Source organism: Pseudophryne corroboree (genome assembly GCF_028390025.1).
Source record: "Pseudophryne corroboree isolate aPseCor3 chromosome 3 unlocalized genomic scaffold, aPseCor3.hap2 SUPER_3_unloc_20, whole genome shotgun sequence".
NCBI lineage: Eukaryota > Metazoa > Chordata > Amphibia > Anura > Myobatrachidae > Pseudophryne > Pseudophryne corroboree.
Window position 1 is genome coordinate 2138741 of NW_026967509.1, and position 15086 is coordinate 2153826.

Genomic DNA, 15086 nt, shown 5'->3' on the forward strand with positions numbered 1-15086 from the left:
TCCACAAGGGCTGGTGAACCCGAGCGTCCTCGGGTAAGTCCAAAAGTGGCCCAATAATTGAGAAAACTGGAAGGTATGTAGGATGTCTGGGTCTTTCAGCCGACTGTAACGATTGTCGTTTCCCCTGCTTGTTACACCTTGCTGGTGTTATATGCGGGTGATGGTGAACGGCAAATAATGCGGCTGCTAGATCAGGTGGTGTTCTCCGCCCAGGTGTAACAGTACGTATGCTGCTGGTAAAGCCAGACGGGATGGCTGCGGCTTGAGTGTGTCCTGGAGATTGTTCAGTGATTTCCAAGAAAGGGGGGGGAGTCCTGACGCGTTTCGTCACGTGACCCGTGACTTTACCAGCAGCATCGGTGTACGGCTTTCCACGTGGCCGCTTGATCAGCTGCAGCCGCCGCACGGACACGGCAAGTGTCCCCAGCGCTCTCCATTCTGGTTCCTACCGGCGGACGGTGCACGTCCAGGTAGCTTGGAGGATACGTACTGTTACACCTTTGTCGGCTGAAAGACCCAGACATCCTACATACCTTCCAGTTTTCTCAATTATTGGGCCACTTTTGGACTTACCCGAGGACGCTCGGGTTCACCAGCCCTTGTGGAGAGGTATTTTACACAATATCCATGCTGATTACTAATTCATACATGCAGATAATGTGATACATTCAGGATCTATCTGTAACAGCTGTGGCAACAGTGTGTCTTTAAGAGACTGCAACATTATATCATATACCTCTTTGAATTATATTGGTCAGTGATTTCTTAAGTATATCAGGATTTAGATAATCCACGGAATTTTTTAAAACTTTGTATTTGATATATATTATTAAAATTTTATGGTTTATTGAATTATCTATCATGAAAATAATATCTTTATATTATTATCAATAAATATATGTATTTTATATAAACAAAATTTATTATTATTATTATTATTCATTCCTTGGCTGATATTGAATCCACCATATTTTGGCATGTGCTTCTCATGAGCGCCTCTATTTTCAAATTTAAAATTTTTAAATGTGCCTATCCCTGCTATCGCACTGTCCATATCCCAAGCGTACTCAAGTGCCCCCTGTGGATTCAAAGAAAAGGATTTATCTGGTAAGTACATGACTGTGGAGGTGAGGGGATCTGGGCGTATTTACAGTTATATTGATGTCTCCCCATTTCACAGAGTTGTGAAGAAGACATCTGGTGAGCATGAGACACCCAGCAGCCATCCTCGTGTGTCAGGAGGACTGAGCAGGTCTCAGAGCCCCATCACGGTGCCTCCACCTCACTCACTGATACATGAGAGACACAGTGACCAGAAGTTCTAGGAACTCACCAACAAGATTATTCATCTGCTGACTGGAGAGGTGACTGCTGGGAATGGGACATTATACGGTAACACCAGGGGATGTGTCTGGGTGATGACTGGAGAGATGACTGCTGAGAATGGGACATTATACAGTAACACCAGGGGATGTGTCTGGGTGATGACTGGACAGGTGACTGCTGGGAATGGGGCATTATACAGTAACACCAGGGGACGTGTCTGGGTGATGACTGGAGAGGTGACTGCTGGGAATGGGACATTATACAGTAACACCGGGGGATGTGTCTGGGCGATGACTGGAGAGTTGATTGCTGGGAATGGGACATTATACAGTAACACCAGGGGATGTGTCTGGGTGATGACTGGGGAGGTGACTGCTGGGAATGGGGCATTATACAGTAACACCAGGGAATGTATCTGTGTGATGACTGAAGAGGTGACTGCTGGTAATGAGACATTATACAGTAACACCAGTGGACGTGCCTGGGTGATGACTGGAGAGTTGACTGCCGGGAATGGGACATTACACAGTAACACCAGGGGATGTCTGGGTGATGACTGGAGAGGTGACTGCTGGGAATGTAAAATTATACAGTAACACCAGGGGACGTGTCTGGGTGATGACTGGAGAGGTGATTGCTGGGAATGAGACATTATACAGTAACACCAGGGGATGTGTCTGGGTGATGACTGGAGAGTTGACTGCCGGGAATGGGACATTACACAGTAACACCAGGGGACGTGTCTGGGTGATGACTGGAGAGGTGATTGCTGGGAATGGGACATTATACAGTAACACCAGGGGATGTGTCTGTGTGATGACTGGAGAGGTGACTGCTGGGAATGAGACATTATACAGTAACACCAGGGGACGTGTCTGGGTGATGACTGGAGAGTTGACTGCCGGGAATGGAACATTATACAGTAACACCAGGGGTCATGTCTGGGTGATGACTGCAGGGAATGGGATATTATACAGTAACACCAGGGGATGTGTCTGGGTGAGGACTGGAGAGGTGACTGCTGTGAATGGAACATTATACAGTAACACCAGGGGATGTGTCTGGGTGATGACTGGAGAGGTGGCTGCTTGGAATGGGGCATTAATACAGTAACACCAGCGGATGTGTCTGGGTGATGGCTTTAAAGGTAACTGCTGGGAATGGGACATTATACAGTAACACCAGGGGATGTCTGGGTGATGACTGGAGAGGTGACTGCTGGGAATGGGACATTATACAGTAACACCAGGGGACGTGTCTGGGTGATGACTGGTGAGGTGACTGCCGGCAATGGGACATTATACAGTAACACCAGGGGACGTGTCCGGGTAATAACTGGAGAGGTGACTGCTGGGAATGGGACATTATACAGTGACACTGGGGTATGTGTCTGGGTGATGATTGAAGAGGTCACTGCTGGGAATGGGGCATTATACAGTAACACCAGGGGATGTGTCTGTGTGATGACTGGAGAGGTGACTGCTGGGAATGAGACATTATACAGTACCACCAGGGGACGTGTCTGGGTGATGACTGGAGAGTTGACTGCCGGGAATGGGACATTACACAGTAACACCAGGGGATGTCTGGGTGATGACTGGAGAGGTGACTGCTGGGAATGGGACATTATACAGTAACACTAGGGGACGTGTCTGGGTGATGTCTGGAGAGGTGACTGCCGGCAATGGGACATTATACAGTAACACCAGGGGACGTGTCCGGGTAATGACTGGAGAGGTGTCTGCTGGGAATGGGGCATTATACAGGGACACTGGGGTATGTGTCTGGGTGATGACTGGAGAGGTGACTGCTGGGAATGGTTCATTATACAGTAACACCAGGGGATGTGTCTGGGTGATGACTGGAGAGGTGACTGCTGTGAATGGAACATTATACAGTAACACCAGGGGATGTGTCTGGGTGATGACTGGACAGTTGACTGCCGGGAATGGGACATTACACAGTAACACCAGGGGATGTCTGGGTGATGACTGGAGAGGTGACTGCTGGGAATGGGACATTATACAGTAACACCAGGGGACGTGTCTGGGTGATGACTGGTGAGGTGACTGCCGGCAATGGGACATTATACAGTAACACCATGTGACGTGTCCGGGTAATAACTGGAGAGGTGACTGCTGGGAATGGGGCATTATACAGTGACACTGGGGTATGTGTCTGGGTGATGACTGGAGAGGTTACTGCTGGGAATGGAACATTATACAGTAACACCAGGGGATGTGTCTGTGTGATGACTGGAGAGGTGACTGCTGGGAATGGAACATACAGTACCACCAGGGGTCGTGTCTAGGCGATGACTGGAGAGGTGACTGCTGGGAATGGGACATTATACAGTAACACCAGTGGTCATGTCTGGGTGATGACTGCAGGGAATGGGCTATTATACAGTAACACCAGGGGATGTGTCTGGGTGAGGACTGGAGAGGTGGCTGCTGGGATTGGGGCATTATACAGTAACACCAGGGGATGTGTCTGGGAGATGACTGGAGAGGTGACTGCTGGGAATGGCACATTATACAGTAATAACGGGGGACATGTCTGGGTGATGACTGGAGTGGTGACTGCTGCGAATGGGACATTATACAGTAACACCAGGGGACGTGTCTGGGTGATGACTGGAGAGGTGACTGCTGGGAATGGGACATTATACAGTAACACCAGGGGTCGTGTCTGGGTGATGACTGGAGAGGTGACTGCTGGGAATGGGACATTATACAGTAACACCAGGGTTCGTGTCTGGGTGATGACTGGAGAGGTGGCTGCTTGGAATGGGGCATTAATACAGTAACACCAGCGGATGTGTCTGGGTGATGGCTTTAAAGGTAACTGCTGGGAATGGTGCATTAATACAGTAACACCAGGGGACATGGCTGGCTGATGACTGTAGACGTGACTGCTGGGAATGGGACATTATTCAGTAACACCAGGGGATGCATCTGGGTGATGACTGGAGAGGTGGCTGCCGGGAATGGGACATTATACAGTAACACCAGGGGACGTGTCCGGGTAATGACTGGAGAGGTGACTGCTGGGAATGGGGCATTATACAGGGACACTGGGGTATGTGTCTGGGTGATGACTGGAGAGGTGACTGCTGGGAATGGTTCATTATACAGTAACACCAGGGGATGTGTCTGGGTGATGACTGGAGAGGTGACTGCTGTGAATGGAACATTATACAGTAACACCAGGGGATGTGTCTGGGTGATGACTGGAGAGTTGACTGCCGGGAATGGGACATTATACAGTAACACCAGGGGATGTCTGGGTGATGACTGGAGAGGTGACTGCTGGGAATGGAACATTATATAGTAACACCAGGGGACGTGTCTGGGTGATGACTGGTGAGGTGACTGCCGGCAATGGGACATTATACAGTAACACCAGGGGACGTGTCCGGGTAATAACTGGAGAGGTGACTGCTGGGAATGGGGCATTATACAGTAACACCAGGGGATGTGTCTGTGTGATGACTGGAGAGGTGACTGCTGGGAATGGGACATTATACAGTACCACCAGGGGTCGTGTCTAGGTGATGACTGGAGAGGTGACTGCTGGGAATGGGACATTATACAGTAACAACAGGGGTCGTGTCTGGGTGATGACTGGAGAGGTAACTGCTGGGAATGGGACATTATACAGTAACACCAGGGTTCGTGTCTGGGTGATGTCTGGAGAGGTGGCTGCTTGGAATGGGGCATTAATACAGTAACACCAGCGGATGTGTCTGGCTGATGGCTTTAAAGGTAACTGCTGGGAATGGTGCATTAATACAGTAACACCAGGGGACATGGCTGGCTGATGACTGGAGAGGTGACTGCTGGGAATGGGACATTATTCAGTAACACCAGGGGATGCGTCTGGGTGATGGCTGGAGAGGTGGCTGCCGGGAATGGGACATTATACAGTAACACCGGGGGATGTGTCTGGGTGATGACTGGAGAGGTGACTGCTGGGAATGGTTCATTATACAGTAACACCAGGGGATGTGTCTGGGTGATGACTGGAGAGGTGACTGCTGGGAATGGTTCATTATACAGTAACACCAGGGGATGTGTCTGGGTGATGACTGGAGAGGTGACTGCTGGGAGTGGGGCATTATACAGTAACACCAGGGGACGTGTCTGGGTGATGACTGGAGAGGTGACTGCTGGGAATGGGGCATTATACAGTAACACCAGGGGATGTGTCTGGGTGATGACTGTATCACTGTGTGTGTTGGGTGTCTATAAGGTGTCAGGATGTCACTGTCTATGTCTCCATGCAGGAGGGGGAGTATATAGAGGAACACAGGGGTCTGTACAAGAACGTCATGATGGAGAATCACCGGCCCCTCACATCACTGGGTAAGAGGAGACTGTCATGTATTGTACAGGGGAGAGCAGGTATGGGTGCCCCTATATACCCACATCACCTGATAATCACATATATACACTGTACTCAGTCACTGTGTGTCTCCTACAGATGGGCCCAGTAACAGAGATACCCCAGAAAGATGTCCCTGTCCTCTGTATTCCCAGAACTGTACAGAGGAGAATCACAGGACCCCACTGGAGGATCAGGTAGGTGGGATTTAGGGTCTCCCCAATATACCAAAGTGACTGTCACTATATGGTCTGTAGAGAAGCTGTGTGTATTATACACTGATATTATACTGTTTCACCTCAGTTTAATCTGACTGTATTGAAATATCATTATAGTGTTTTTTGTTTTTTTTTAGGTAGAACGTCTGTCTAATATTAAAACAGAAGATATAGAAGGAGAAGAAGAGACGTATGTGACTGATATAAAGGCAGAAGATACAGAGGGAGAAGAAGAGATGTATGTGACTGATATAAAGGCAGAAGATATAGAGGGAGAAGAGACGTATGTGAGTGATATAAAGGCAGAAGATATAGAGGGAGAAGAGACGTATGTGAGTGATATAAAGGCAGAAGATATAGAGGGAGGAGAAGAGATGTATGTGACTGATATACAGGTAGAAAATAAAGAGGGAGAAGAAGAGACGTATGTGACTGATATAAAGGCAGAAGATATAGAGGGAGAAGAAGAGACGTATGTGACTGGTATAAAGGCAGAAGATACAGAGGGAGAAGAAGAGACGTATGTGACTGATATAAAGGCAGAAGATATAGAGGGAGAAGAAGAGACGTATGTGACTGATATGAAGGCAGAAGATACAGAGGGAGAAGAAGAGACGTATGTGAGGGGCGATCAGCAGTGTAAGGAGGAGGAGATCCCTACAGATATCAGCACAGGTGAGTAATAAACACTTATTACAGAACAGAGTCACATAGTGACATATTCTCCTTGCTCAGTCACTACAGCAATCTCTTATACTACAGCCTCTGTTAGTACAAACTAATGAGGAATATGTATTTTCCCCGTTGGGGAGTCAGGAGACATCAGCCCCTATTATACTCCTGCTCTTCTCCTTACATCATGTCACTGTGTGTTTTACCAGCCCAGACGTCTGACCAGTCCCAACTCCACACTCTAAGGGCAACAGTATCTTAGACGAGTCAGTCATGCTTTGCCTGAACACCCAAACATTCTAGAAAGGTATTATGAAACGTAACAGTGGGAAGAATGTCAGGCCATATACTATATAGCAATTAAATAGCAAAGGAAATAAAGCAAAAAATATACTGTATGCTTTATACCCATAACAAGAACAAATAAATCTGGCCCAAAAATAGATCCATGCCCAGTAACTTAGTCCCAGTTGGCACATGTTACAGTAGGAAACAAACTCTGAGTGTCTGTAACAGTCTTACTCCTTTAGCATATAACTTCGAGACGGAAGACAACTCCTCCGGGATTGGTTTAGGTAAAGTGTCATGAAAGACTGTCTACAGGAATATCCCACTTTTTCAGAATAGCAGGGCCATCCTCGGGTGAAGGTATCACTGTGAAGGCGCCATTTCGCATCACAATAATCTTAGTAGGAAAGCCTCATTTGTATTGCACATTTCCTTGGGTGGAATAGACGCCTTTTGGCCAGCGTCACATGAGAAATATCCAGAAATAGCTGCAGATTATCCAGGCACTCAGCTGTGGATGAAGAAGACAAAACGACTTGTAGAATGCATTCTTTAATATGAAAAAAGTTGACCCTGAGCAGAGTGTCCCTCGGTGCTTGGATAGGGGCCTGTTTGGACTTTGGGAGTCTATGGATCCTATCAATAAGAAGGTCCATGGCAGAAGCCTTTGGTGGAAGGTTCTGAAAAGAGGACCATGGCATAATCATAAAGCTCAGCATTTGTAACAGAATTCGGAATGCCCATTATTCTGATATTATTTCTCTGAGACCTGTCTTCTAAATCAATGACTTTATCACGAATAGAGACCGGGTCTTCCTGAAGGGTGTCATGAGCTGAAATCAGATCTTTGTGAGACGCAACAATCTCTTTCATCTTAGTCTGTACGAGTGCCAATCTCACTGATACTGGACCTCAAAGCTTGAATATTAGAGTTAAGTTGTGAGGTTATTTCAGTCCTTAAGTGTAGATAACATAGAATGTATAGAGCGTAGAGTAATAGGATCATCTAGGATGTCTTAAGATGTCTTCAGCCATTACAGCTGGGCTGTGCGCCTGACAAGAAGAAGCAGATGATGTTGTAGCGGTCTCAGATGGACCACCTGAATTTGAGATACCAAAGAGGGGTGGTATTCATGTGACCGCCGGTCAGCTGACCGACAGTCACATAACCTCCTCCACGAGCCCGACGGCTCACTTTCCCGATGGTCGGCATATCTACCAACAGGGACTATTTCCACTCGTGGGTGTACACGACAACCAGAGAGTGGAAATAGAACCTGTGGCGACCGCAGCTTGGCGAGCGCAGCGAGCCCGCAAGGGGCTTGCTACACTCGCCCCTCCCCGCCGGGATCCCGGCGACGGTATGCTGCCGGGATCCCGGCGTCGCCAGGAGAATGCCGGTCAGCCATACTACACCCCCAAAGAGATGGACAGGTGGGGCCGATTTGGTATCTTTTAACCTTTCTTGGAGGTATGGAAAGCCGGCTACAAAGAGACAGACCTCTCAGAGATAGGAAAATACTAACGATCTATAAATAAAAGGAGCAGTAGTACGCTGTCAGGAGGTTACATCAAGATGACTCTGTTCACAATGACATTCTTGGGGAGACGGGGGGGGGGGGGGGTTTGAGACAAAATTTCAAGTAAACCTGATGTAATGCAACTCAAATAACACAGTAATGAGTGAGAAATTCCACTAGAGGTCAGCGTGATCACAGACGGGAAGCGCTCAGCACAGCGAGACACAAATGGCAAAATATATTCAGTGGATAAATCCACAAAATAATATACTGTGAGGTTGTAATCAGAGTGTAATGAGCTGTACTCAGACGATACTTGATACTGGGCTCTGCATGTAGACTGAGAGGAAGTAGATTATAGTGGTACCATATAAATAGAAGGTAGTTTCACCTCCAGGCAAATGCTTCAATTTAGTGCAGTGACCCCAATCCAGCCATCAGGACACTTATTTAGTAGCTTATATCAATTTTACACCTTATTGAAGGCAAAGCATGTGATGGCCGAGTACCAGGATTCAAAATGGCAGCCACCTCACTTTCCAATATCATTGCCGGGCTCGGTGACTGTGGGCAGCCCGTTCTGTCTCCAGCAATAGTGGGAGCTGCGCACCCATGTGAGTGGGAGAGCATTTGCCCCCACCTAAGGAAAAATTGCCTCCAAGTCAGGTGTTTGGAGCGTGCTGGAAAGACTGGGCGCACTTATCCCCAAAATTCAGCCAGTGGCTTCAGCGGCGTCACTAGGCTGCGACAGTGAACAGTGCTCGTAGTGAGCAGAGCGAGCGGCTATAGGGCAGGAGGAGTGGGGGACTTAATAAATTGGGTCTTGGTTCCAGCAGCGGCTGAGAGCTATTAGGTAGATAAGAAGCCACTTAGTGAGGAGAGCTCCAGAAAGTACGTCTGGATGGACTCAGGCCACGCCGCTCTTATTTATTATTTTATATACTAACAGGGGTGACAGGTGTGGTACATCTCTGCAAAGGCAGATCCAATCTCTTTCTCATCAGACTCTGCTGTCTTCCCTGCACTCTCACTCAGATGTTCATTGCTGTCAGTAGCACACGTATGAGAAGCAGAAGTATGGCGGCAGCTGTATAGATTCTGATATGTAATTCTCTGTATCATACCGTACACACATCTTCCTTATTACTATTGAGGGTATAGATGTAAGACACTGATGATGAGGGTGTAACAGTGGATTATAACCTAGCAGATGATGATGATTACAGGATATCATATGGTGTATTGCATGTAAAGTACCTTGTTCCACACCTACTCTGCTGTAGCAATATACCTTATATAAGGGTGAGTAACACATGTACAGGCTTACCAGCGTATAAGCACACACATAAGGGAATTCTACCTTACCAATGCTTCCAGGAGTAACGTTAGGAGACATTTCTCTGATCCATCAGCTCATACGACTGATGTTATTGTTCAGCTAGAATCTCCAATTCATACGATATGTTCCCCATCCATTGTTTTACATTGGTGCTGACATAGGACTTGGCGAGTGACTACATCTCCATTTATACTTCATGGTTAGTTACCAGTACAAGAGAGAGATATATCTAAGTCTTATTATAATATTACATTTGTTATTGTGAGTGTTCTCAGGAGGGTGGACACAATGATAGTCTGAGACACAATATTATAAAGCCTTCATTAAAAGTTATGTTTTATTATATACACACATTTACAATTAAGTGTCCCAGAGAGTCGTCTTCTCCGCTTGTTTACAAGATTAATATTGTTACAGAAAATGTCACATTTCCATAATGTATTTTATTTCCAGCAGATGGACACACAAGCAGGAATATCACAGAAGGACATCTAATGTTATCCCCGGATTGTGACATAAAAGATAATGACAGTAGACAGAATTCTCCAGGAGCTAACCCCATTACCCCAATTATACATCCAGCTCTATCAGCTGAGCCCTCTGATCCTGGGAAATATTCTCCTGATCACTCTGATATTGGTGCATCTGTTACAGCTCTGACAGTAGATACAGTGTTTCCCTGTTCTGTAGATGCCAAATGTTTTACACAGAACACAAAGCTTATCACCCATCAGGCAGCTAAGGCAGGTGAGAGGCCATTTCCATGTTCTGAGTGTGGGAAATGTTTTACATTGAAAGCAAATCTTGTTACACATCAGAGAAGTCACACAGGTGAGAGGCCATTTTCTTGCTCTGAGTGTGGGAAATGTTTTATCCAGAAATCATATCTTATTACACATCAGAGAAGTCACACAGGTGAGAAGCCATTTTCTTGCTCTGAGTGCGGGAAATGTTTTATCCAGAAATCATATCTTATTACACATCAGAGAAGTCACACAGGTGAGAAGCCATTTTCTTGCTCTGAGTGCGGGAAATGTTTTATCCAGAAATCACAACTTGTTACACATCAGCGAAGTCACACAGGTGAGAATCCATTTCCATGTTCTGAGTGTGGGAAATGTTTTGCATGCAAATCAGTTCTTGTTATACACCAGAGATGTCACACAGGTGTGAAGCCATTTTCTTGCTCTGAGTGTGGGAAATATTTTGCACAGAAATCACAACTTGTTACACATCAGCGAAGTCACACAGGTGAGAAGCCATTTCCATGTTCAGAGTGTGGGAAATGTTTTGAACGGAAATCACAACTTGTTGCACATCGGCAAAGTCACAGAGGTGAGAATCCATTTCCTTGCTCTGAGTGCGGGAAATGTTTTACCTCGAAAACACAACTTGTTATACATCAGCGAAGTCACACAGGTGAGAAGCCATTTCCATGTTCTGAGTGTGGAAAATGTTTTGCACGCAAATCAGATCTTGTTAGACATAACAAAAGTCACACAGGTGAGAAGCCGTTTTCTTGCTCTGAGTGCGGGAAATGTTTTATCCGGAAATCACATCTTGTTATACATCAGCGAAGTCACACAGGTGAGAGGCCATTTCCATGTTCTGAGAAATAAATCAGCTCTTGTTGGACACAATAGACATCATTCCGGTGAGGAACCATTTTAATCTTCTGGAGTATACTTATCATGGCCATGCGTTGTTCTTCAGGGTTCTTATCCTATCTCATATGCTTTTTGCAATATACATGTTACCACTGAGTGAAATAATCAGATGTCATGCCCTCATCTACCACTGCTATACAGATGACCTGTCTTTTGCTTCAGATACTGAGAAACCAGTCCCAATCCTATAACTATGCGAAGAACCTCGCTAAAAATGCAAAATTTTATTGCAATGATTATTATTAATAAATTGGTAATGTTTGAATTGTGCACCTGCAACCTTTTTCTTTGTATGAGGAACCGTTTTAGTCTTCTGGAGTATACTACTTGCCATGTAATGTTCTTCGAGGTTCTTATCCTATCTCCTATGCTTTGTGCAATATACATGTTACCACTGGGTGAAATAATCAGATGTCATGCCCTCATCTACCACTGCTATGCAGATGACCTGTCTTTTGCTCCAGATACTGAGAAACCAGTCCCAATCCTAAATGGTTGTCTAGCTGAGCTTCAGGTGTGGGTGATGCCAGTTGGCTGTGACTCAGTCCTGGTGAAACAAGTCCTTATGATAGAAGCTCACCAACAAAGCGCAGGGCTACAGCTCAGCTTTGCAAACCAACCAGACTTCCGCTTGTGGGTTCAGAGTTACAAAATGCTGATCATGTACCGAATCTTGGTGTCCTGGATGGTGGAGTGACACTTAGACATCAGGTATCAGCCACAATCAGATCCTCATCTGAGAAACATAGCCAGACTCCTGCACTTCTTTCCCTCAGAAGATCTACCTACAGTCATACATGCACTTGTATAATCACACATAGACTGCTGCAATGTCCTCTACCTGGGTCACCCAGCAGAAGAATTGCACCGCTTGTAGATTGTACAGAATGCAGCCAGGCTGTTACCTAACCAGCCCGTCCCTGCCACATAACACCCATTCTCTGCTCCCTTCACCGTCTGCCTGTAAGATGGTGACTCTGGGCCTAATTCAGGGTGGGTTGCAGTGTGCGATCCAAATGGAAGTACTGAGAAAAAGTTGCGGGCGCATCCACTGCGCCCGTCCTGCGCATGTGTCTGCATTCTCTGCGGGGGGCCGCAGAAAATGCGATTGCTCCGTGTTAATCAGGCAGAGATGGTCATGGTGTGGGGGGCAATGCTCCGTTTCCAGGGAGAAAATAGAGCATTGCAAGTGCGGTGTGGAGCGAACGGGATGCGGACAAACGGGGGACAAGCTAAGCTGTGAAGATGAAACAGAAATTGTGAAGCAATCGCAATTTCTCTTACGTCCTAGAGGATGCTGGGGTCCATTTCAGTATCATGGGGTATAGATGGTTCCGCAGGAGCCTTCGGCACTTTAAGAATTTTTAGCAGTGTGAAATGGCTCCTCCCTCTATGCCCCTCGTCCAGACCTCAGTTTAGAAAATGTGCCCGGTAGACTGGATGCACACCAGTGGAGCTCTACAGAGCTTTGCTGGAAAAATACTTTGTTAGGTTTATTATTGTACAGGGAAGCTGCTGGCAACAGCTTCCCTGCTTCGTGGGACTTAGGGGGGGGGAAGTAGGAACCAACTTCTCATTTAGTTCAATGGTTCTGCTTCCGCGCACAGGACACCATTAGCTCCTGAAGGGTACTGAACACAGCCCAAGCCTGGCTAGCGCTCACTCCCACAGCACTGCCGCCACCCCCTAACAGAGCCAGAAGTCAGAAGGCTGGTGAGTATTTACCGGAGACCTGCCGAGAGGGGTCCTCCGGTCATCATGGCGGCATAAAGGTACCAGCGCAGCATGGGACGCTGCGCACAAACATGTCTCAGCACAGGGTGCAGAGCGCGCAGGGTGGCGCGCTCTGGGGAACATGGTAAAATCCTTACACTCACTGGCATAACAGTACATACATGTGAGCCACTGATGTACATACCCCTGCCAGTATAAATATTGTATTACTGAGGTAGAATCGCGCCATTACAGGGGGGCGGGGCTTCTCCTCAGACTTGCCAGTAACACTCATTGGGCGCCATTTTCTCCTGTAGAGACGCCGGAGCGCTGATCCTGAACGCTGCTTCTCCACGCACATCGATGTTACAAGTACCAGGGTGTTATAGAAGGAGAGGGGAGCACATATTGTGTTCAGGTCTGCGGACTTCATATTGGATAAAAGCGCTGTGGTTGTATATTTCTTTTTCATCCACTAGTGGTCACTGGAGTACTCTTAGGGATATGGACGGTGCATTAGCAGGGAAGGCGCATTTAAATATTTAAATGTGTAACCCTCCTCTTCCCTCTTCCATACTCCCAAGATCCTCAGTGTTTTTTATGTGCCTCAGGGAAGCACATCATGAGCTTAAGGCTCCATTTTGATTTAACTTTTTTACACGTTTATTTTATTTTACAGACAATTCCTTCCCCACTTACTAAGAAGTGTTGGTCCAGGATTGCACTCCCTCCAGCCGCTGCTGACACGTGGGCGCTTGTAGGAGAAGCACGGCCGTGTCAACCAGGCAGCATATGATCCCTTTCCCACTTACAGAGAAGTGAGGTCCGGGATTGAGCGGCCATCTCCTCCACATGAAGACTCCAGAGGCGCTGGGTGGAGGAGATTTCAAACAGGAGTGGTTTTCTATCTAAGGGCGCTTACAGCGCCGCTGCCGACAGGAGAACTGAGCGGCGGAAGCCGCATACGGTAGCTTCCAACAGCTGCCGCAAGGTCAGTGCAGGGGAGGTCAGCTCTTGCTGCTGCCAGCCGTGTGTAGGAGACTGCGCTGCTTTTTCAGAGCACCCACGCTGCCCGCCGCCCATACAGATATGCCGGTCGCTGTTACAGGCCGGACACTGTTACACCTGCCGCCTGGCCGCTCATGCCGTCCACTGACACAGGTGCCCGGCCGCTGAGGCACGCCGACGCTCCCCAGCTCCCGAGAGAGGAGCGTGTTCTATAGCACCGCTTCCAGCACATAAGCGCTCCCACGTGCCGCTCCGCTGCCCACTCCCACACGCCGCTCCCAGCACATAGCTGGTGCAGGGAGCGTGGGCTATACAGCAGGTGCAGGGAGCGTGTTCTATAGAGAATAACAGCGCCGCTTCCATAAGCGCTCCCCACTTCCAGCAAGGTGCATGGAGCGTGGTACTTCTGGTACATCTTTATATCTTGGCAGCCTATGTTGTAGTGAGACGCACTAAGGTGCAGGGAGCATGGTTCTCATAATACTGTTTAAGCTCCCTGAAATCCCATACAGTAATCTGTGTGTGTGTACATGTGGGGGTATTTATGTGTTTTATATATATAGAGTCCAATACGTGTAGAGTCCTATCTGTTGACATGCCCATGTGGACTAGCTTATGTGGGTAAAACTGATTGTACCTTTAAAACCAGGATGGCACAGCATCGTTATGCCATACGGGAGGCTATTAAGACTGGCAGTAGCGATCAACCGGTGGCTCGCCATTTCATGCTAGCCAAGCATGGGATGGCTACTTTAAGATATAAGATAATTGATCAGGTCCCGTTCTCACTACGTGGGGGGGGGGGGACCGTTCTAAGAGGTTACTACAGGTTGAAGCTAAATGGATTTTTATCTTAAACACGCAATTCCCTAAGGGTTTAAATGAAGCGTTGAGCCTCAAATGCTATCAGTTGAGTTATCTGTTTCATTGGCTCTCACTTTTTATCGCT

The 15086-nt window shown here is 47.2% G+C and overlaps 1 protein-coding gene across 3 annotated transcripts in view; it reads left to right on the forward strand.

Annotated features, from left to right (window-relative positions):
• LOC134983674 (zinc finger protein 271-like) overlaps nt 1–11686 on the forward strand; it is a 172106-nt gene extending 160420 nt beyond the window's left edge. For 2 of the 3 annotated variants that reach the window (XM_063949338.1, XM_063949339.1), the window contains exons 4-7: nt 5615–5693; nt 5812–5909; nt 6068–6605; nt 10206–11686. In XM_063949338.1, coding sequence (XP_063805408.1) covers nt 5615–5693; nt 5812–5909; nt 6068–6605; nt 10206–11368 — 1878 coding nt within the window. In that variant the 3' untranslated portion in view covers nt 11369–11686. The remainder of the gene's footprint in view (nt 1–5614; nt 5694–5811; nt 5910–6067; nt 6606–10205) is intronic. The other variant, XM_063949340.1, reaches the window with a different exon arrangement.
• The last annotated feature ends 3400 nt before the right edge of the window (nt 11687–15086 follow it).